This window comes from Oncorhynchus clarkii, chromosome 17 (assembly GCF_045791955.1).
Source record: "Oncorhynchus clarkii lewisi isolate Uvic-CL-2024 chromosome 17, UVic_Ocla_1.0, whole genome shotgun sequence".
Lineage (NCBI taxonomy): Eukaryota > Metazoa > Chordata > Actinopteri > Salmoniformes > Salmonidae > Oncorhynchus > Oncorhynchus clarkii.
In genome coordinates, this window is record NC_092163.1 from 38,851,607 (window position 1) to 38,875,652 (window position 24,046).

The 24,046-nt window shown below is 42.4% G+C and overlaps 2 protein-coding genes across 4 annotated transcripts; both read right to left on the minus strand.

The window, feature by feature from the left end:
- Window positions 1–3,239: 3,239 nt before the first annotated feature.
- On the minus strand, window positions 3,240–12,030 carry LOC139370789 (tumor suppressor 2, mitochondrial calcium regulator b). Its single transcript, XM_071110557.1, has 4 exons — window positions 11,860–12,030; window positions 11,074–11,358; window positions 8,986–9,106; window positions 3,240–7,988 (listed from the first exon to the last, which is right to left on the minus strand). Exons 2-4 carry the CDS (start codon window positions 11,226–11,228, stop codon window positions 7,923–7,925), a joined length of 342 nt encoding a protein of 113 aa, XP_070966658.1. The 5' UTR covers window positions 11,229–11,358; window positions 11,860–12,030; the 3' UTR covers window positions 3,240–7,922.
- A 153-nt stretch (window positions 12,031–12,183) lies between these two features.
- On the minus strand, window positions 12,184–22,462 carry LOC139370790 (Ras association domain family member 1). Of its 3 annotated transcripts, none has more exons than XM_071110558.1 (7): window positions 22,314–22,462; window positions 20,230–20,825; window positions 18,053–18,186; window positions 14,962–15,066; window positions 14,452–14,740; window positions 13,413–13,528; window positions 12,186–13,244 (listed from the first exon to the last, which is right to left on the minus strand). In XM_071110558.1, the coding sequence occupies exons 2-7, from the start codon at window positions 20,600–20,602 to the stop codon at window positions 13,095–13,097; spliced, it is 1,167 nt and encodes a 388-aa protein (XP_070966659.1). In that variant the 5' UTR covers window positions 20,603–20,825; window positions 22,314–22,462; the 3' UTR covers window positions 12,186–13,094. The 3 variants fall into 3 exon arrangements, with proteins under 3 accessions (XP_070966661.1, XP_070966659.1, XP_070966660.1); XM_071110559.1 differs by lacking the exon at window positions 22,314–22,462 and adding an exon at window positions 22,034–22,289 and having other exon boundaries at window positions 12,187–13,244; XM_071110560.1 differs by lacking the exons at window positions 18,053–18,186; window positions 20,230–20,825; window positions 22,314–22,462 and adding an exon at window positions 16,770–17,229 and having other exon boundaries at window positions 12,184–13,244.
- Window positions 22,463–24,046: the final 1,584 nt, after the last annotated feature.

Genomic DNA, 24,046 nt, shown 5'->3' on the forward strand with positions numbered 1-24,046 from the left:
AAAGACACTTAAATATTTTGTATTGCCTATTCACCCCCTGAATGACACACATACACAATTCACGTCTCAATTGTCTCAAGGCATAAAAAACATTCTTTAACCTGTATCAGCACCCTTCCTCTACACTGATTGGAGTGGATTTAACAAGTGACATAAATAAGGGATCATAGCGTTCACCTGGATTTACCTGGTCAGTATGTCATGTTTTGTATACTCAGTGTATATATATATATATATATATATATATATATATTCACACACACACACACATATATATACACACACATATATATACACACACACATATATACAGTGCCTTGCGAAAGTATTTGGCCCCCTTGAACTTTGCGACCTTTTGCCACATTTCAGGCTTCAAACATAAAGATATAAAACTGTATTTTTTTGTGAAGAATCAACAACAAGTGGGACACAATCATGAAGTGGATCGACATTTATTGGATATTTCAAACTTTTTTAACAAATCAAAAACTGAAAAATTGGGCGTGCAAAATTATTCAGCCCCTTTACTTTCAGTGCAGCAAACTCTCTCCAGAAGTTCAGTGAGGATCTCTGAATGATCCAATGTTGACCTAAATGACTAATGATGATAAATACAATCCACCTGTGTGTAATCAAGTCTTCGTATAAATGCACCTGCACTGTGATAGTCTCAGAGGTCCGTTAAATGCGCAGAGAGCATCATGAAGAACAAGGAACACACCAGGCAGGTCCGAGATACTGTTGTGAAGAAGTTTAAAGCCGGATTTGGATACAAAAAGATTTCCCAAGCTTTAAACATCCCAAGGAGCACTGTGCAAGCGATAATATTGAAATGGAAGGAGTATCAGACCACTGCAAATCTACCAAGACCTGGCCGTCCCTCTAAACTTTCAGCTCATACAAGGAGAAGACTGATCAGAGATGCAGCCAAGAGGCCCATGATCACTCTGGATGAACTGCAGAGATCTACAGCTGAGGTGGGAGACTCTGTCCATAGGACAACAATCAGTTGTATATTGCACAAATCTGGCCTTTATGGAAGAGTGGCAAGAAGAAAGCCATTTCTTAAAGATATCCATAAAAAGTGTTGTTTAAAGTTTGCCACAAGCCACCTGGGAGACACACCAAACATGTGGAAGAAGGTGCTCTGGTCAGATGAAACCAAAATTGAACTTTTTGGCAACAATGCAAAACGTTATGTTTGGCGTAAAAGCAACACAGCTGAACACACCATCCCCACTGTCAAACATGGTGGTGGAAGCATCATGGTTTGGGCCTGCTTTTCTTCAGCAGGGACAGGGAAGATGGTTAAAATTGATGGGAAGATGGATGGAGCCAAATACAGGACCATTCTGGAAGAAAACCTAATGGAGTCTGCAAAAGACCTGAGACTGGGACGGAGATTTGTCTTCCAACAAGACAATGATCCAAAACATAAAGCAAAATCTACAATGGAATGGTTCAAAAATAAACATATCCAGGTGTTAGAATGGCCAAGTCAAAGTCCAGACCTGAATCCAATCGAGAATCTGTGGAAAGAACTGAAAACTGCTGTTCACAAATGCTCTCCATCCAACCTCACTGAGCTCGAGCTGTTTTGCAAGGAGGAATGGGAAAAAATGTCAGTCTCTCGATGTGCAAAACTGATAGAGACATACCCCAAGCGACTTACAGCTGTAATCGCAGCAAAAGGTGGCGCTACAAAGTATTAACTTAAGGGGGCTGAATAATTTTGCACGCCCAATTTTTCAGTTTTTGATTTGTTAAAAAAGTTTGAAATATCCAATAAATGTCGTTCCACTTCATGATTGTGTCCCACTTGTTGTTGATTCTTCACAAAAAAATACAGTTTTATATCTTTATGTTTGAAGCCTGAAATGTGGCAAAAGGTCGCAAAGTTCAAGGGGGCCGAATACTTTCGCAAGGCACTGTATATATATACACACACACACACATATATATATATATATATATATACACACACACACACACACATATATATATATATACACACACACATATACATATATATACACACACACATTTACATACACACACACACATATACATACATACATATATATACACACACTCACTGGCCAGTTTATTAGATTCACCACCTTGTTCACGAAAATGGATTGCTCCTACAGACAGTGAGTCACTTGGCCATGGCTTGCTATATCATGCAGGCAGACAGGCATCGAGGCATTCAGTTACTGTTCGATTGAATGTTAGAATGTGCAAAACTAGTGAACTAAGCAACTTCGAGCGTGGTATGATAGTCAGTGCCAGGCACTCTGGATCCAGTATGTCACACACACGACAGTGTCTAGGGTTTAACGAGAATGGGGATACATCCAGTCAGCAGCAGTTCTGTGGTGGCAAAAACAGCTCGTTGATGAGAGAGGTCAAAGAAGAATGGCAAGAATCGTGCAAGCTAACAGATGGGCCACAAATAGACAAATAATGACGCAGAACGGCATCTTGGAACGCACAACTCGTCGATCCTTGTTACGGATGGACTATTGCAGCAGACGACCACACCGGGTTTCTAATGTTTTGTACACTTGGTGTATATTATGTGTGGGGGAAAAGCTATATGGTTGTATAAAAGCCAACATGAACAAATAGGTCACTCATGTTCACTTTCATCCCAAAGAATTTAGGGCTTCTCGAAAGTCCCCCACAGAAAGATTCAGAATTTCAGAACACAACCTTACCAAAAAACAAAACTTTCCATTTCACCTTTGCATAACCCTTCACCCAACCTCTGGAATATTGTTCTAGCCGTGTGGAAAAGTGCAGAGACATAAAAAAAACACTTCAACGCTGTTTCATCTCCCTCCCGTGACGGGACTATACACAGCGACTCTTCTCAGAGTTTTTTTGTAGTCGGTAAAGAAAGAAAATTAAAACGTGTATAAAAGCAATAAAGTGGAGTGGATCCTGACCCAGCATTCTTTTATCCTTTAAGCAGAACAATAACTCAGACAGCTTTGCATGAAGAACATTTCCCATGGCATGAAGTGGGCATGACCATTCTGCTGACCCTTACACACACACACACACACACACACACACACACACACACACACACACACACACACACACAATACACATTCAGATGGTCAAATAAGACAAAGCATAGTTTTGAAAAAGACACAGGCTTATTTTAACACCTTTCTACGGAATAATATGTTATGTAAGTTCTACACATGGAACACTCAAAGTCAATCTTAAATGAATCATTATTTATTGACAGCAAGCTGGAGAGGTCACAGTCAAACTTAGATGCATATAGTATCGGTCTGAAGTAAGCTCCACCGGGGCAGTCCCGTTTGTTCTCCTATATACTGCTTATTCATTATTCATATTTAATTCATCATTAACATTTGGTTCATGCATGTGACCGACCAATACCTCACGAGGATTATTCTCTCCAAGCTGAGACCTTGAAACTGAGATATCCCTTTCGTTCTCAAAACAAGGTTCTGGGCATACTGCCAAATTGCAGATACTGATAGTGAGGATTCCTCCCAGGCACATTTAATCAGTCACTTGCATCAACACAGAAATTTGTTATTAGAAAAGCACAAACATACAATTTTCATCACAAATAAATAGGTGAAAGGTGTGTGAGTGAAAGGTAGCCCCCCGAATACAAACATTCACATTCATACCACACACCTGGTGAGAGTTGCCCTTCGCTGTTTCCTGTGCAGTAGTTGGGGTCACTTATTCCACCATTTGGACGTCAGTGACATCCTCCCCAGATTGCATTTACCCCTCTCAGCACATCGGCACAGGACAGGATGAGGCCTCCCAAAACAACAGGAACATTAGTGGGTTGTGGCTGCTGTGACAGCGTGACACCGACAACCGCACAGTACCCGTTGGTGTGGCACCAGGGCCAAGGACATGATGCCACACACTGCTGCTGAACATACAGTACTGGTACTGCCTGGGCACAATCTTCAGCTGCCAACTGTGCCAGGGTCAAGAGAACACTCAGACGAAACCATCTTGTGTAAACACATTAGCGATTCAAAGCCTTCAATAGTTCCATAATGTGAAATGCAAAACAATGTCTCTGAAGCCTGTCGGACAGATCTAATGCTTACCTCTGGAGTAAAATAAGGGTTCAGGTCAGAGCCATTAGTGATAGTGAAACGGATTCTATCTATGCAACCTAGACACAATATAGTGAATGACAGTGACAACTTTTCAAGTTGTGCATTCCAGACTGCATATGCTCCGATCAGTGGGAGAGAAACTGCAACAGCAGCCTCTGTGGCATCTAGCTACTGATCTGGATTTTAATGAAGTCAGTGTAATTACTGTGATGTCATCTGCTAGCAATCAGACACCATTTACAACAGAGAATGACATGCTATATGCAGCACATACACACACAGGTAGACCCCCTTACCTGGAATACCAATCACACTGACATCGTGGAAGGACCACTGGAGAAGGTATGTAGAATGTGTAAAAACACACCCTCACATTGATTGATGAACTCCAACCTCCCCTCCCATGCACCCTACCACTGTACCACCCTGGTTGTCAAACTAAAGTTAAAGGACTTGGTAAACATTGCAGGCGACCGCCGACTGACTGATCTGCAAATCACCTTGCATCCTATTCAACATTATTTGTAGATCAGTCAGTCAGTCATCATTTATTGAAAATGCACCATGTCAGCTGCAATGTCAAACAAGCCCAATCACTTCCCTAACAGCGCATTTAATATTATGGCTTGACACTGGAGGAGTCATCTGTGCCCAGAACCCAAGCAGTCATGTGTTTACATAGAGACATACAGTATTAGAAGGCTCTGCTGATGTTCAGCTAGATTTGACCACTATCAATACCTCTTCCATTGAGCTGAGTTAACTGAGGATACAAGTAGCAATTTATCAGACAAAAGCATATAAAACAGGCATACATGGGCCCATATGGCATAAATTATTAGATTTGAAACTCCCACCCCTTACCCAATTAAAACCCATCTTGCTGTCTCCGGGGAGCTCAGCGCCTGTCTTCAGAACAGGGATTAACTCAAGGAAATGAGACTGCAGGGGACCAGTGTGTGGGAGAGTGGCCAATGGGGGCTGTGAAATCCAATTAACGTCCCTCTGTGAGGTAGGCTAGAGAGGTGTGTGTCTGTGGACATGGTAATTCAATAGAATGTGCCTTGGTGAACATGAACATGCTCTGGCCCAATGTTGATCTTTCAGGGAAAGGTCTGGAAGTGTATACCCGTTAGATAAGGCGAGCTTCCTACACTTCAATACAACTGGCAGGTAATGGCTCATAATACAATCATCTGTCTAACATCTGGAAAGGTCCCTTAGAGCAATGCTCTCATTGGTTGGCCAGAACAATGGTGTTGTTGGACATGAGTTTACCTGGTCTCATAGCATTTCACATTATTCTGTACGTAAATCCAAACTTATATGTTATGAATTCTAGCTAGGTGGCAAACATTAGCTAGGCTAGGAGTTAGGTTAAAGGATTAAGGGTTACGTTTAGGGGAAGGGTTAGCTAACATGCTAAGAAGATGCAAAGTAGTAAGTAGTTGAAAAGTTGCTAATTAGCTAAAATTCTAAAGTTGTCCATGAGATTTGAACTCGCAACCATTGGGTTTCTAGTCGTTTGCCCTAGACGCCCACCCATCTACCCTTACTTTAATTTTTGCCTTAAGTAACCATCTGTCTTATGTAACCATACCAAATGTAACATATCCTGGATTTAAGTTTACAATGTTACGTCTAGTCTATAAGATCAGGATGGCAGAGATAAGGGGGTGGTCTCCTTTCTTTTGGGGTCACTAGGGGAAATGCTTGAGCCAATCACTACTACTGGAGGTTAAAGGGCAAATATCAACGTTTCTGCAGAATCAAATTACTTATAAACTGGGTAGCTTGGGTCCTGGATGCTGATTGGCTGAAAGGTATGATGCAAAATGACTTATTGACTGTTCCAATTATGTTGGTAACCGGTTAATAATAGCAATAAGGCACCTCTGGGATTTTTGGTATATGGCCAATATACCACGACTAAGGGCTGTATCCAGGGACTCCAAAACTGCGTCTGGATGCTCCGTATGGAGGGTGTGAAGCAACTGTGGAGCTTCCGAAGGTCAAATCTAGTTTCATACCGCATCGTCCTGAGCCTCACAAATGTAACAATGCGGAGGGCTGCGTTTCACTCCACATTGGCATGATTGGTTGACTGTAGGTAGGGACAGTATGTCCTGTATAAACACAAACTCACTTCCTTGACAACAGCTCTGTGAAGCATGAACGCCCTGACTTCTGCAGAGGCCCGCATCGCAGTAAATGCTGTACGGCCAACAGACTCCAGAATGACCATAAATCGGCTTTTATACAAGTCAGGGGCAGAGGACACAGAAGTTCCATAGTTGAAATTAGTGAAACATGGGTTTGGCTGTGTTTACACTGGCAGCCCAATTCTAATCTTTTGCCCAATTATTGGCAAAATCGCTGATCTGAACAGTCAAAAAATAAAATAAAAGATCAGAATTGGGCTGCCTGTGTAAACGCAGTCTTTGTGTAATGGTGCATGGAAGAAATAAAAAGGGACAGACATTGAGTTGTGATTTTTTTTTATTTTTTAAACAAAGCCATTGTATAACAGATAATAAATTAACAATTAAATGTATCGCCCAAAGCAGCGAAGGAACAGGACTTTCCCAGAGTCTCAAGTCAATGCTTGGACCCATATTTAAAAAGCGGCTCGGCGTAGGCTTGACTATAATCTCTATGGGTTAACACTGATCCTAGATCAGCACCGACTCAGACGATTCATGATTAGGATTGACCTCCACAGCCAGTCAATTAAACATCACATTAAAATCAGCTCCGATCATGTCACACCTTATTCCCAGCTAACACACCAGACTCCAATAATCAACTAATTATGAACTTCAGTTTAGAATGTTTAAATCAGCAGTGTTTGCTAACGATGGGGAAAAAATGCGACACCCCACTTGCCCCCCCCGAGGACTAGACGTAAAATGTCCATTAAAATATTCCTATACCGGACCTCAGGATTTTGCCCTAATGGGTTAAGCCTGACATTACCCCATCCAAAGTAGTTAAAAAATTCCAGAAACTTTCAATAAATTCCCTGGTTTTCGAGAAGTCCTGGTTTGGGGGGATTATGGATTCTGGGAATCTTCCAACAGGGATTTCTGGAAAACCAGGAAATGTATTGAAAGTTGCTGGAATTTTGCAACTCTACTTTGGATGCTCTGAAGACTGAACAGGTAAAGGAAAATCTCACCCCTTAATACCTGTTCCCCTCGCTGCTCCGTACAGATGGCAAATTCCCTCTAGGCCAGGGTTTAAAGATATCGGACCTCGGCCTATTCTGAAAGACACTACTCTACTTAACAGCCCATGGGTCAATTGGCCTCTTACATTCTCCTTACAAAGTACAGTGGATCATCACACTAATGCGAGACAGGCAGACAAGGAGACACATTGTCACATTTCATACCCACTAATACACACACACAGGACCTGCATTGTATATATTGAATAGGATGAGGGTAACGCGAGCAGAATGATGTCTTCATCATCATCATCCATCTTCTCTGACATCACTGATGGGACTCCGTGAGTGACCACTCACTACTGTGTGTAGCGTGACTGCACACGGGCCACACCTTACAGAGCCGCATGTCATGCAGTCTCAACACGCGTTGAGCAACAGCACATCTGTCCTCACAGGTCAGGGCGCCCCGGCCAAACATCATCACGGGGAGACCATGGCGGATTAGAGGAGGGTAGGTGGAGGGCTTCAGGGTAAAGTATAGGTGGAGGGAGAAACAAAGGGACCGAGTTGACAGTGGCTAGTCTGAGTCTGGTCTCAGAACATGGAACCAGGCTTCCTCAAACCTCACAGAGAACGACCGGGAAATCCACATGGATGCAGGGGTGATCCAGCTTTACGGTTCCCTAGAAGGGAAAGGAGACGGAAAACACAAAACTAAGCACATGATCATTCATTATATACCTAGCCCGTAACATTTAGAGATGTGATCAGGATATTGCCATATTGAATACACTGGTTTAGGGGCGGGACAATTTAAATCATGCATACTAGATGACTAAAGGATGACATCAGAAAATAATGGAATTCATGTTTAACCCATAACAGTCTGAGCTGGGAGAGGGGGTTCTACTAAGCTATATATAATTATTTAAAGAAGGTCATACCAAGGATCACTTAGCTATTTGATTTCGAATTTTAAGACCCTTTGAAGTATCAAAAAAATATAAAACCAAAATGTTTTTTTGCCTTACCTGCTATTAGCACAAACACATTGAATAATATTCACTAGATGGAACAAATATCTAAAGCAAGTTATTCTTTTTTTTTAAAATTTAAGTACATGTATGTTACCCCTTGTTTTTGGAACAGTCTCCATATATATTTCCATTCATTTTATTTTTTTAACTGGTACCGGGGGACCTTCAGACAAGCCTTTGGGCATCCTAGAGTCTCACCTTTCCACAGAGATCATATTAGTGTGTAGGCCAAACCGTTCGGACACTACAGATGATTGTGAGAAAACTGATTTTCAGGATGTCTCACGGTCTGACAAACACTGCTCTAGCGTTGTCACACTTCCGCATCAGCCGTGAGAGGTGACATCTGCAGATTGAGGCTCATCCAATGCAACAAATCAAATATCCATAGTTTAAGACTGACATATGGGGAATAAAAAAAAAAAAGCTACTTAAATTTCTGCAGGGACACAGACATCCACTCTAAGGGGTTAACTAGAATTTTAAAAATATAATACTGGGGGTGTATTCATGAGTGCACACCATAACAAGCAGTTTCTATTGGACAAATTCAGGTAGGACCCCCCCATTTCATCCTGTTCGTTTTCTAGTGAATATACCCCTGAATTTCATATTCCGACAGTTTGAGAGAAGGGCCTGTTACCTGAGGTATGAGGTTTTTCTGGATCTTCTTCAGTTTGGCCCTCTTACGGCCATTCTTCATCACAACTGTCTCCTCGTAGAACTCGTGGGCCAGGTCTCCATCCTCGTCAAAGTACAGGGAGCTGAAGGCAGATAAAGATTACTGCTGGGTGGGGTCCAGAGAAATAAGAGCATGACAAATGTCTACCCAGTACAGATGTTGCATGGTTAAACCCCTCCCCTCGCTCACTGCCACACTGAGATAGAAAGGGATGTCAAACATGTGCCACTTTAATAATGGAAATTGATGTAAAAAATGTATCACTAGCCACTTTAAACAATGCCACTTAATATAATGTTTACATACCCTACATTACTCATCTCATATGTATATACTGTACTCTGTATCTTCTGCATCTTTATGTAATACATCTATCACTAGTAGAGGTTGACCGATTATGATTTTTCAACACCGATACCGATTATTGGAGGACCAAAAAAGCCGATACCGATTAATCGGCCAATTTTTTTATTTTATTTGTAATAATGACAATTACAACAATACTGAATGAACACTTATTTTAACTTAATATAATACATCAATAAAATCAATTTAGCCTTAAATAAATAATGAAACACGTTCAATTTGGTTTAAATAATGCAAAAACAAAGTGTTGGAGAAGAAAGTAAAAGTGCAATATTTGCCATGTAAGAAAGCTAACGTTTAAGTTCCTTGCTCAGAACATGAGAACATATGAAAGCTGATAGTTCCTTTTAACATGAGTCTTCAATATTCCCAGTTAAGAAGTTTTAGGTTGTAGTTATTATAGGAATTATAGGACTATTTCTCTCTAAACCATTTGTATTTCATTAACCTTTGACTATTGGATGTTCTTATAGGCACTTTAGTATTGCCAGTGTAGCTTACGTCCCTCTCCTCGCTCCTCCCTGGGTTCGAACCAGGAACACAACGACAGCCGCCACCCTTGAAGCAGCGTTACCCATACAGAGCAAGGGAAACAACCACTCCAAGGCTCAGAGCGAGCGAGTGACGTTTGAAATGCTATTGGCGCGCGATAACTAGCCAGCCATTTCACTTCGGTTACACCAGCCTCATCCCGCGCAATGCTTGACGCACGAGCTGCTGGCAAAACGAAAGAAAGTGCTGTTTGAATGAATGTCTACGCGCCTGCTTCTGCCTACCACCGCTCAGTCAGATACTTAAGATAGATACTTGTATGCTCAGTCAGATTATACGCATGACACGCCAGATAATAGCTAATAATATCATCAACCATGTGTAGTTAACTAGTGATTATGATTGATTGTTTAAAAGATACGTTTAATGCTAGCTAGCAACTTACCTTGGCTTACTGCATTCGCGTAACAGGCAGTCTCCTTGTGGAGTGCAACAAGGTCATTGCGTTGGACTAGTTAACTGTAAGGTTGCAAGATTGGATCCCCCGAGCTGACAATGTGAAAATCCGATTGTTATGACATTTTTTTTTTAAATCGGCCCTAATTAAATCGTCCATTCCGATTAATCGGTCGACCTCTAATCACTAGCCACTTTACTATGCCACTTTGTTTACATACACTACATTACTCAGCTCATATGTATATACTGTACTCGATACCATCTACTGCATCTTGCCTATGCCGTTCTGTACCATCACTCATTCATATATCTTTATGTACATATTCTTTATCCCTTTACACTTGTGTGTATAAGGTAGTAGTTGTGGAATTGTTAGGTTAGATTACTCGTTGGTTATTACTGCATTGTCAGAACTAGAAGCACAAGCATTTCGCGACACTCGCATTAACATCTGCTAACCATGTGTATGTGACAAATAAAATTTGATTTGATGTGTTGATCTACGTACGCCCCGAGACACAGACCTAGAACTACTGACATTCTGAGGGGAAGTTTCTAGAAAGATAAAAAATAGTGTACCCTTTCTATAGTGTAAGTGAACAATATTGGCTTCAGTTTAAAGTTGAATTAGGACATCCAAATTTTGCTCAATTCTGAGATGTGGCTGGTGTTCTGACTTGTAGCATGTGCTGTATGTTATGATGACATAGCTACTTGTGATGCTATATTTACCTCCATCTGGTAAACACGAAGGGCGTCCCATTTCGGAAACTTCGGAGTCTTGCCAGCGACTGTTCGTCGACTCCCTCTTTGGTTGGATCACCATCACCACTGCCTGAACCTGCAAAAGGCCAATAACCTTTGGTTTTGGAGCCACTCCCGCCCATCTTCAACTGTAGGACATTATTTTCTTGGCCGGACTGCACCCAGGAGAGATGTAGCGAGTTGATGCTCGATGTAGGTGTTGACAGGTCTTGAGACAGGGATGTTATTTATAAAGTAGAAGACAGTAGGTAGCTACAATTTAAAGGAATTACAGAGAAAGGGAGTTAGCAGCCGTTGATGAATGGTGACAAGTTTCTCTGGCAGCTGCTGTTTGAACCAAAAATCATATTAGCCAGATTACATGGAATCTTATGTTGGCGTCACCTGCTAACTACATGCATACGTTAGTTCTCTGTACAAAAGCATAGCTAGCTAGTTAGGACTTGAAGCTGGCATTAGCTTTCAAAACAATTAGCTAGCTAGCAATGCTAGTTAACGTTATCGGTTAGCGACCTGTTTACAGCAGTAGCGTTTCATATCTGAGACAGGTTGAATTCTTTAGTTGGTTGGCAGAACATACCATCGTGTCTGTGATATGGTAGCTGAGGGCCTTTTAGAATATCAGATGGCTAACGTTAGCTAGCTACAAAACGCCATACGTGCTGTCAAGGTAACATTAACCAGCTAGCTAACGTTAAACGTCTCCCTTTGATTTAGGTTGCATGCTTGCAAGCACATTCATTGTCGACATACCGAGTAATTTCAGCTTGATGTCAATTAGTCGTATTTCATAACTTCCTTAGACGCCGAATGTCTTCGAAGCACAGGTAGCTAACGCTAGCTCTCTGAAACTGCTAGTCACCGTTTTTAGCCTCTCCCTCACTTCCATCATATGGAGGGCATGTACTTACACGTCACTTCCAGTCTATTAAAAAAAAAATACAGAATGGAAGGTTAGAGAAGGTTCTTTATGATGAGGAAAGAGTGAGCAGATAAGAAAAATAATAGCCTACTCTAAAGTGGGCGATGTAAGACATGACAACAACACTGATAACAAAATAAAGATTCAATGACATGTAGTTCATGTGTTATATTTTTATTAGAAGTGGAAGTATGAACACATTACAACAGATTCTGTTCCCTAGATATTCATTCCCATAGTAAAACATGCATTACAGGCTAATTAAAAGTTCACAGGATTTCTCTGAGTAATTAGGGCAGATGGCTTCCCAGAAAGCTGGACCATGTTCAGTAGGAAGAAAACGTTTTTGAAACGGGGAGAGACCTAAACTGTCCCAATAAGAACACAGAATTTTGTTTTCAATTGCAAAACATTTTTCTGCAGTATGCCCTATTGAACACAACCCTGGTCTGCAACAGATTGACATGTCAGACACATTCAAGGATCCCGTTATTAACGACAAAGGGGAAATATGAGAGTAACAACAGCTCAATACAGTTACATCTTTATTTACCCAATCCCCCCCACAACAACTGAGCAGCAACATACAATGTTCCCAGTGAAAAACTCCAATTCTCCAGTTAAGCAGTGTCCAGACCAGGATATCTCCTAGGTGTCAAGTCAATGACAGTATTGTCTGTCCTCATTCCTCAGATAACTTCCTCCTGTCCTTCACCATAATGCCCAATCCAGGCCACACAACACGTAGCAGTAGCCTACTGGTTTGCACTAAATACCTCTACTCTCTCTCCTAACTTGCACTGCTATTACCTTGTCTGTCTCAAAGACGTGTTCATGATTGATCTCTGACTTCCGGTGTCACCCCCTACCTAACCCCCTATTGGCCCTAGTTGCACTTCAGAGCTGCAGGGGTTGCTGTGCTGTGCTCTATCTGCAACAGCAGGGTCAGCACTAAAGACATTTGAACTTTGAACTCAAGAGTGGCATTGTGTGCCATGCTCCTGGTGGCCGCTGGTCAACAGTGTGTATGCCTCTCTACCATGATGTCACCCATCATGCCATCACATCAGCCGGGGGTGGTGATGCTGGCCATGGCCTCCTTCATCCTATCCCTGGCCAGAGCGTAGCGCTTGACTATCTGCCGGATGTGCTCCTCTTCCTCACGCTGAAGGATCCGCAGGAAATTACGCAGCTCAGGAAAGCTGAATGCATCCCACTGTGGGAGAGAGAGAGAGCAACTCAAATAGTAAAGTTACATAATCACTGTCAACACTTTTCAATACACATCATTTCAGTATTGAGCATACAAGAGCCTTAATGTGTGTATGTGTCTGTGTGTGTGTGCACGTGCATGTGTGCGCGTGGTTTAGAGGTGTGTACTCACATTGACCTCCCCCGTCTCATTCTCTTTCAACACCAGACTGAGGACTTTCTCATTGGGTCCGGCACACAGACGCAGGTGGAGCGGTCTCTCGTCATCAGACAGCTTACGAAGGTATACTAGAAAAGTAAAAGAAAGAAAGAGACAAAGGAGAGAGAGAGAGATGGGAGGAGAGAGAGAGATGGGAGGAGAGAGAGAAAGATGGGAGGGGAGAGAGAGAGATGGGAGGGGAGGGGAGAGAAAGATGGGAGGGGAGAGAGAGAGAAAGATGGGAGGGGAGAGAGAGAGAGAGATGGGAGGGGAGGGTAGAGAGAGATGGGAGGGGAGACAGATTGGAGGGGAGAGAGAGTGATGGGAGGGGAGACAGAGGGAGGGGAGAGAGAGATAGGAGGGGAGAAAGATGGGAGGGGAGAGATAGGGATGGGAGGGGGGAGAGATGGGAGGGGAGGGGAGAGAGAGAGATGGGAGGGTAGAGAGAAATGGGAGGGGAGAGAGAGATGAGAGGGGAGAGAGATAGGAGGGGAGAAAGATGGGAGGGGAGAGAGAGATGGGAGGGGAGAGAGAGATAGGAGGAGAGAGATGGGAGGGTAGAGAGAGATGAGAGGGGAGAGAGAGATAGGAGGGGAGAAAGATGGGAGGGGAGAGAGAGATGGGAGGGGAGAGAGATAGGAGGAGAGAGATGGGAGGGGAGGGAAGAGAGAGATGGGAGAGAGAGATGGGAGGGGAGAGAGAAAAGAGGGGAGAGAGAGATGGCAAGGGAGAGAGATGGGAGGGGAGAGAGAGTTGGGAGAGAGAGAGATGGGAGGGGAGAGAGAGATAGGAGGGGAGAGAGAGAGATGGCAAGGGAGAGAGATGGGAGGGGGGAGAGAGATGGGAGAGAGAGAGAGAGATGGGAGAGAGAGATAGGAGGGGAGAGAGAGAGATGGCAAGGGAGAGAGTGACACTGACACTTTATTACATTGTGTTTGGTATCATATTAAGTGGAATGATTTGAGCATGTTCATGACAGTGCATTTAAGTTACATTGCTTGCAGACACTCACTCTGGTTTTCACGTTCGCTGCGCTCAAACAGAGCAAACTTGGCAGGGTTGTCCACCACAGTGAACTTGTTGAGCAGGGCCTCTATGACCTCACGTGCCCGCGTCTGGGAGCTTATATGCAGGTGTTTGGCCGTGTCTTTGGGGAGGTAGAAAGATGTCCGGTGCTTAAGCCCCTCCTCCTGTTGTCCCTCTTCCTGTGGTGAAGACGCCTTCCGAGGGGGTGGGAGTGACACGGGCCGAGTCAGCTTAAAAAGGACCCTGATGAAGCCAGTGTAGGATCCGTCTCGGTTCTGAAAGAGGGATACAGGAACATAGTGTCCTTAGACGGATTGTCAATGGACATGTCAATACAATGTGACCATAACGTGCCTCAGGAACTGAAATATTCACTTACAGATTACCACATACGTACACAGGAAACAGGACATTATTTACAGCAACTCACCTACAGAATGAGTTTAACTGGGGATTCGACACAGGTGTGTGTGTGCATGCAATTACAATCCCTTACCAGCACCATGTAGAGATTGCTGTTGATCTGAGCATTATATTCCTTCACCTTCTGCTGGATGTCACCGACAGACAGCACTTGTTTCCCCCAGTCAATAGGTTCAATCTTAAATAGAGGAGGAAGATGAGTATCATAACCAATCTCCCATGACCTACAGTCTAGAATCAAAATCCTAAACTCACTGACTATCCAACCTCAAGATGTCAGCAGAGAGACTACTTGTTTTTCGACCGCTGTATCACAAACCTGCTTCATCATCTCCCAAATAGTTTTTAACGAAACAAGTTATTGGTTTTGCCATGTGGTAAGTCAACGTGGACTATGTGCCTTCTGTGTACAGTAGCTAGTGCGTGGTACTGTATTACAATAGTACAGTAGCTAGTGCGTGGTACTGTATTACAATAGTACAGTAGCTAGTGCGTGGTACTGTATTACAATAGTACAGTAGCTAGTGCGTGGTACTGTATTACAATAGTACAGTAGCCTTTGTCCTCTGGCATAACGTTTTCACATAACACAACCTCTCTTTCTGTACAGTAATCAGCAAAGTTTACTCCCTTGGGTTTAAAGCCAGATACATCAAGCAGGAAGCTGTGTCCAGACTTGCTCTCTCAAACCCCCCTCCCTACCAAGCACAACTAGCAAGAACATCAGGAAACTCCGCCTTCCACAAGAACAGAGGAGAGGAAGTCAGTGAGGACACACACACACACACACACACACACACACACACACACACACACACACACACACACACAAAGGTTAAATATAGGCTTTGGTGGTATATATCTGCCAGTTCCAACCACCATATTAAGAATTTCCACGCAGTAGCACAATATCTCTTTGTACCAATTTTCCAGTGTGTCATGCAAAAACGAAATAATTCCCATCTGGAAAAACAGCCATTTACAAATGGGACACTGTAAAGCTTTGTAAACACCCCATTTGCACATTCATGCATATTACCTGACAAAACTCTGTAGAGTAACAGAGTTTCTGTGTATGTGTTACTTTCTTGTATCAAATGACAATAGTTTGACAACATATGTAATAGCCTAGTAGATAGCCATAGGGTAAATTTGAGACTGTTGTAGGCTAGTGGCCATGACCTTATGCAAATGAGCTGAAAACTGTACCGTTTGAAACTATTGTAGCTTATTTATTTAAGTGGTAGCCTATTACTCAGCGCGGAATGAATATGAATATGTTACAGGTACATTTTACCTCAATTACCTCAACTACCTCATACCTCTGCACGGCTCAGTACCGGTAGTCCTTGTATATAGCCTCTTTATTGTTATTTTATTTTATTACTATTTCCTTTTTTCTTATTATTTTCTTATTATTATTATTAACTTTTTAACAGCATTTTTGGGAAATGGCTCATAAGTAAGCATTTAACGGTATAGTCTACACCTGTTGTATTCGGCGCATGTGATAAATACAATTTGATTTGATAAACTAATGCATTATTCAAATGTTTGAAGAGGACAAAACCTATGGGGCAAAAGCCTCATCTCCCATCTCCCTATGATTCATTAACGTATGTTAAAGTCACTGTATTACACAAATGAGTCTAGCAATGTACATGTAGAAAATCCTATTAGGCCAGCTACACTCAGAACTAAAGAAACTACATTATTTTGACAACAGACTACGAAGACTATCAACAAAGACATTGCACAAACGTTTAGGTTACATAGTCAGTAGAAAATAAAGGCAAATCTGTTTTGGGGGATAGATAGTACGTTATCAACTTGATAGACCAGACTTCTCTGAGGTTTTTTTAATTGCCGCGGACGCCTCACCTTTTTCCTTTTGACTTTGATAAAGAAGGATGTGCGCGCTGTGAAAAACTGCTCCAGCTCCGAGTCCGAGTCATCCTGGCTACAGTATCCGCTGCTGGTCGTGCTGCCCCAAGTCATCTCAAATGATAGGGTCTTTTCCATTGCCTCTTTTAACGCCATATCTCTATATTACAATATTAACATATTTGTGGATCCCTCGCCAACTGTCATCAGTGCTCACAATCATAGCCTAGCTAATTGATGAATTAATCATATCCACCCGAGAAAAACTTTGAACTGGAAAATTGAACCAAACGCTCATCACTACACGTTCTAATATTCTACCATTCCCACTACTACTCTACTCGTTCCGTTATGTCAGTCCTTCACGTGATTTCGAATTGATGGGGAGTAAGGACTATGTGGTTCTTGAGTCCCACCAAATGCCCCTTCTGTGAAATGAACAGACTGAATAAGCGTCTGGACCCTCCCACTATTGCCACCATACGCGCAAGCCCCTCCTTGTTTCCCGTGAAAAATGTAGCAAGCGGAAAGTCCAGCTGTGACAGCAATTGGTCATATGGCCATTGTCCAGACCACACCACAAAAACAACAATAGTCAAACTACAAGAAACACATTGGACTGTTCTGGCTCCTGTGCTGTCAAGAAGAGACTAGCCTATACATCAGCCTAGAAAAATATGTAGCAGAACAGACGTGTTGAATAATATATTTGAGATTTTTTTCTGTGGTTCAAAAGCTGAACAGCTGTTTTATTGTGATGTTGCTAAGCAACATCCTCCTCTCCACCCCTCTCCTAAATTGCTTGATGAGTCTCTGGCTGTCCTGGCAGGTTTTCTCAGAAGGTAGGCAATAAAATCTCTTTCTCCGTGAGCACATGGCACTAAAAAGCAGTAGGCCTAGACAAACCCCCCCTCCCACACACGCACGCACACACACACACGCACACACACACACACACACACACACACACACACACACACACACACACACACACACACACACACACACACACACACACACACACACACACACACACACACACACACACACACAAATCACAGGAACGTGTTCTGTTGGATTAGTACAGACATTGGACCTTGGTTTATCTCTACAGCACACAAACACTACATATTGTACCCTCTTTAACCCCTTCTACTAACCACACACTATATATTATGTTCTGCATGAATTCCCTCTCCTTTGTTGAAATAACATTGACAATGGAAAGGCAACTGACAAACAATAGAGACACACTGCAACACCTTGTATCTCTCACTTACCACATCCACGTTAGTGTCTGTCTCTACGGTGTCTTCAGAAACATCTGTTTGGTCGGTAGTGAGGAGTCTACTATCGGTGCTGCAATCCAACTGGATAAACGGTCGACACTGGAAGTGACAGGTGTAACTGCAGTCTTTGGGGAGAGAGAGAGACAGAGACAGAGAAGACAGAGTGAGGGAGAGAGAAAGAGAGAAAGAGAGAGAGAGAGAGAGAGAGAAAGAGAGAGAGAGAGGTGACTGACATGTGAGGACTAGAGGACGGTTGATTGCTTCAACCATTATCATTCACACATTTTGGATCAACCATTTTGCCTCAAATCTGTTTATTCTGCCAATCGTCATTCATCTTGTGGATGGAAACTAAGGTGTTAGTTCACCCTCCCAGCCTTCTCATGATCGTGTGGCATTGGGGTCAGCAGCAGCACAGTAAATGTAGGTCGTCACTGCCCCCTGCTGTTGATTCTGTCCACCACATCAACCGTGAATGAGGAGTCTCTTCAGCATGTATCGATGTTCTAGGGTCAGTGTTCAAGGGTAGTAAACTACATGAAGTTCAACTAGTAATTTAACTACATTTTGCAGACGTTTGGTAGTAGTTGAACTAAAATTAAATCTAGGTAGTGTTTTCAGTAGTTAACTACTTTTTTGTCATGTAGCGGTGTAGCTACCTACTGGAACTACAAACAACTTTTTTTTAAACTAAAATAAAATATTGTTGAAGTAGGCAATCATTTCCTTTCTTTTTTTGGCATCAGACGTGCCTGATTCTCACTTGAAACATAACTGTTGTGTTTAACAGGGTAAATGACACATTCTGTTAACATATGACCCCAAAGTGAAGTGTTTGTAATCTATGAAATTTCAGACTTACATGTGATAATTGTTCATGAAGTAGTTTGGATGTGGTAAGCTACTTTTTCAAAGTAACTTTAGTTAAGTAAACTCTATTTTTCTAAAGGGTAGATTTAGTGTATCTTAACTTCTTCCATTGTGAAGTAATTGGTAGCTTGTAAAACTCTCCTTTGTAGGGGGCTTCTGAGTGGCGCAGCAGTCTAAGGCACTGCATCTCAGTGCTAGAGGCATCACTACAGACCCTGGTTCATTTCCAGGCTGTATCACACCAGGCCGTGATTGGCAATCCCATGGCCCAGCGTCGTCCCAGTTAGGGGTAGGCCGTCTTTGTAAATAAGAATTTGTTCTTAAATGTCTTAACTAGTAAAATAAAAACTTTTTTTCAGAGTAGCTACCCAACACTTTGTAGGGTGAAGTTACCCGTAGACACTGATCTGGGGTCAATTTTGAATTCGGGGACCGAAAGATGATTCTAGATCTCTACGAAGGGAAACTTCAGCCCGAAGCCCATTAGTAGCACTGGGAAGCAAGACTAATGAATGAGCGGCTTTGACTATGCAGTTTACTGTACTCAGCCCCAAAGTACCTACACATATGTATCACATATACATTTGAATGCTGCTGTAGATTCAGAAATGCATGCAGTCCAACGACTCTTTGAGAATAAACTTTTTCCCATGCTCACGTGGTCCCTAATGCAAAAAAAAGAAACACCAGCCCCCCCCCCCCACAAAAAAACACATAATTAAAGTAACTTCTGGATTACCAAAACGTAATCTGATTACTTTCTGTTACTTTTTTTGATTACTTTCCCCTTAAGAGGCATTAGAAGAAGACAGAAAGTATCTGACTTGTGGTCAGACCTGCTCAGGTGGAACAAGTTTAAACTCGCAACTTTTTAAAATGCTGATTGAATGTCATTGAGAAAACAGGTGTCATGACATATTTTTTCACAAACATCCTTTGTGTATTTAAAAGTCATCTAAGGAGTCATCATCTAGTTTTTCCAAAAAATCTGTAATCTGATTACAATATTTTTGCTGGTAATCAGATTACATGTAACTGATTACATGCCATTTAACCAGGCAAACAGCCGGGCAACGGCTTGTGGCGGCTCACTTCACATGGTTAGCATGGACTACACCCCACTCAGTCTCGCTGGCATTAATCCATCCACTGGCTGTTGCAGCATCCTTATTTAGAGCTTTGATCATGTCAGATGAGGTGATGTCTATAGTAATCAGCTACTCCCAAACCTTGAAAACACAGACAGTGATCATACACGTGCACACATACCAACACACACACACAGGGTTGGTACTCACTAGCACAGCTCAGGCTCTGTTTGTAAAGGCCCCAGATGAATTCACCACACAAATCGCACCAGCTGATCTGGGTATAACTGCAGGGCTGGAAGTCATGTCCCTTTCCAACCTGACCTGTGAACCATGAGGGTCCCTCAACACTCACACTGTCCCCCACCAGCCGGACCACGTGGCTGGGCCTCTCCGGAGCCCTCATCTGCCTGGGGGTCAGGGGCGCTGCTGGGGGCAGAGAGGCTGGTGGGTCTGGTGCCAGCTCAATGCGATCATTCAGGCTGAGGTCTTTCAGCTCAATCAGCTCACACTTGGACATGCCATTTACCCAGGCAAACAGCCTGGCGACGGCTTGTGGCGGCTCACTTCCCATGGTTAGCATAGACTACACCCCACTCAGTCTCGCTGGCATTAATCCATCCACTGGCTGTCGCAGCATCCTTATTTAGAGCTTTGATCATGTCAGATGAGGTGATGTCTATAGTGCAGAGAAAGTGTTGACTGAGGCTATCTGGGTTTAGTCCATCTCCGGTGTGATGTGTAATGTGCCAGAACAGCTGTCCATGGAGTCCTCTTCAGGCTCTGTCATAGACCAAGTCGGTTATCTAAATCAGAGGGAATTCAAAAAAAAGGAATTATACAGGAGTTCTATAATAACCACTTAGACTTCATCACATCTCAGCATTATTCTGGCTGCAGTCTATACCAGCTGTTACGGTCATTCCCTTCACCATGCCATCACAGGCCTCATTTGTATCCACCTAAACTAGAGAAACATTTCAATTTAGTTTAACAGTTCAATAGTCAACAAAAGTTGTTGGTAGAATATAGCTGGCTCTGACTACCACATATATATATCCTACAAATGAAAAAAACAGGAGATTAATATTTCTTGGCCAAAGCTAGAATTAATAAGATTATGTCAAATGTGGGACAAGATGACTAGTTTAATCCTGCATGAGAGCGCAGCGGAGAGCATAGCCTTTGACATGACAGAAATATGACAACATTACAGGCCACCTGCGTTCCTGTGACTGTTGGGAAAGAGGCACTCAGCAGGGATTGACACGAGGGAAAAACAATACTTGACAATAGACTGCAGACAAAAAAGGCACTATTCTACTAGGGAATGCATACAATTGAGAGGGTGAATTACAATAGCCTATCCATTGCTATCCCAAGCATGTGCGGCGTGCTCATTTAGGCCAGCGGTTCCCAACCAGGGGTACTAGGATCCCTGGGTGTACTTGGCCTATCCCTATGGGATACCTGCGAACACCCATGGAACCACAGCCCTACTGGTAAAATGCACATGAGGGGGTACTTCAGGTAGGGGTACTCCGGTGCAGAGGAAAATTGAGTTGGAAAACACTGATTTAGGCTATAGGTTCTGGATATAGAATAAAGGGATTCCTTCCCTCTAAATTGAAATAGATATATCTCAGATAAAAGAGGAGCCCTGACAGAGGATACCCTAAATCCACTGGTGCCCTAGCTGTGACCAGGGCAAACGTACCTATCTTTTTATTTTTTATTTTAGGAATGCAGTTCATTTCAATATGTTTTCTCCCAACCCAAGCTGTTGTTGAAACTTTTCTTTTCCCCTTATAGACTAATTCAGTGACACAAATGAGAACAAGAGCTGCACGGATTTACACCTGGCCAACTGGGTCACCACTACGTGCAGCGCAGCGCACCAACTATCCACATTGGTTACAAATTAGTTACACAGACTCGACCATGTTTGCAGCTTTTATAATAATGACTAGACTCAAATATAGCCTCTGTGTATTGATGTTAAATTGTAATTTACCATCGGAGTTGTTATTGAGGTCATCACATCGAAGATTATTAGGTGGCCTGCAGTTTCTATGAACTTAATTTAATTAAAACTATCCTATGCATCCCAGAACAGCACTTTTATCGATGACCATGTTAATAACGACCAGTTAACTACCAGTTTCAATCCGACGGCTGAGCTCTCCGAGGGACCGGGTTTACTGACACAGGTTTACTGACATCGCGCGCGACCCAACATGATGCACCACAAACAGCACATTTGTAAAAATGTATTTTCTACCCAACTAACTCACCTCTCTTCGTGTCCACCTCCTCATTGTTGGTTAGGCATTAATCGTGGGTAGCCTACATTTTGACTGGGGTCCAAGGTTGAGGTCCATCAATTCGTTTTTTTTCTCCCCACAAAACTGCCTGACAGTCACTCTCTTCGATGTTTGCGCATGCACTCTGTAGCGGTCAGATTACTGCTGCCTAATCCGGTATTTAACTGTCGTGTTTCATGTCGCTCCTCAATCTTCATGCCATGAGGTTTACCCGGATAGGCTGTTCTCCATCAAACAAAGCAAAATGTTTCTATATGTAGTATTTATATAGACTAAATTCCTAGAAATTATGTTAGTGCTCACATGAAACAAATTGTAAATGCATGCCAGTGGGGAGCTGTCCATTGCTGAAGTTGCTGAAATCGATCCGCAAGGTGTGGGAGAAAGTGAGATCTAACAGTCCACTTTATAAGATGTGATATTAACTAGGCCTCCTATGTAATTTTGCATTCTACAATATTTAAAATATCTGATATTCCAAGACATTTTGTCACCCTAACCCCCCGAAATGTAGCCTGGCCCTAGTCAAATTGGCTGTTTCACGGATTAAATATTCAATGTTTTGGAAATCACCCGAAGAGAAGCCTCGGGTTAGAAATATGGAGCTCTGTTCTCCAAAACCATACAGTGAAGATGAAAGCAGCGATCTTAGTCTACATTGTATGAATATTAAAGTGTAATGTGTTTTTAGTATAGCATTTGCAGACAATATTGAACAAGATTAATGAATGGAGTAATGAACAGCAGGTGAATAGGATAACTGCTCTGCACGGTAGGCCTATAACTATCATGCTCCCTCCTTTTTATGATGAACCCAGTGTGAGTTTATGTTGTACTTTATCTTCTTCCTTGCTCAGAGAGGAAACCCTGTCTTCATCAAGGGGAAGGAAGGGAGGATCTCTGAGAGGCCCACAGTAGATAACAAACACTGGGCAGTGGGAGTGAGAGAGAGAGTCTGGCACTGGGCCATTGGTTACAAGAATGGAAGGAATCCTCTCCTTCTTTCCCATTGGAAAAATATGTTAATTGGTTTTGAATGGCTGATTTGCTATGGTTGCTGCCTGCTGGAGTCCGAAATTAATCCACTAATTTCAAAGCATCACTCTGAGCAGGCTCTTTTCTGACCAGTAATCCAACATTAGTGAACAGGAATGCAAAACTAATTTGACAAGAAATATGTTGCATTATTAACACTGGCCCAGTTGGAAGTCCTGAACCGAAACCATTTCATAAATTATAAAATAGTTTATTCCTACATTTGATGGGTTGTATTGTATAAACATACTTTTGTCTCATTCTTGGGAGGGAAAATAGAAGGCAAGAAGAAGTAAAATACACCTTTATTATGATGTCAAACATTTTGTATCCTTCCTGCCCATTTGTACACAGTTGAAATAGAAACCAAGAGACAAGTACTGTATAATTAAACAGAGAGAGAGAGAGCAAGAGAGCAAGAGAGAAAGAGAGTGAGAGAGAGAGATAGAGAACATGTGAGTGAAGAGACAATTAAGTCCAGCAGATAAGAACCAAATATACCCAAAATTGTTCCATTTTATGATACAAGTATCAAACCATTTTATATAATGGCTGCAATTCGGATTTTCTGTTAGAATAAAATCATCAATGACTTTTGATGTTATCTACCCACTAAATAAACCCCACAGATAATATAGACAATCATTCTGATCATAAAATAGTCTTAA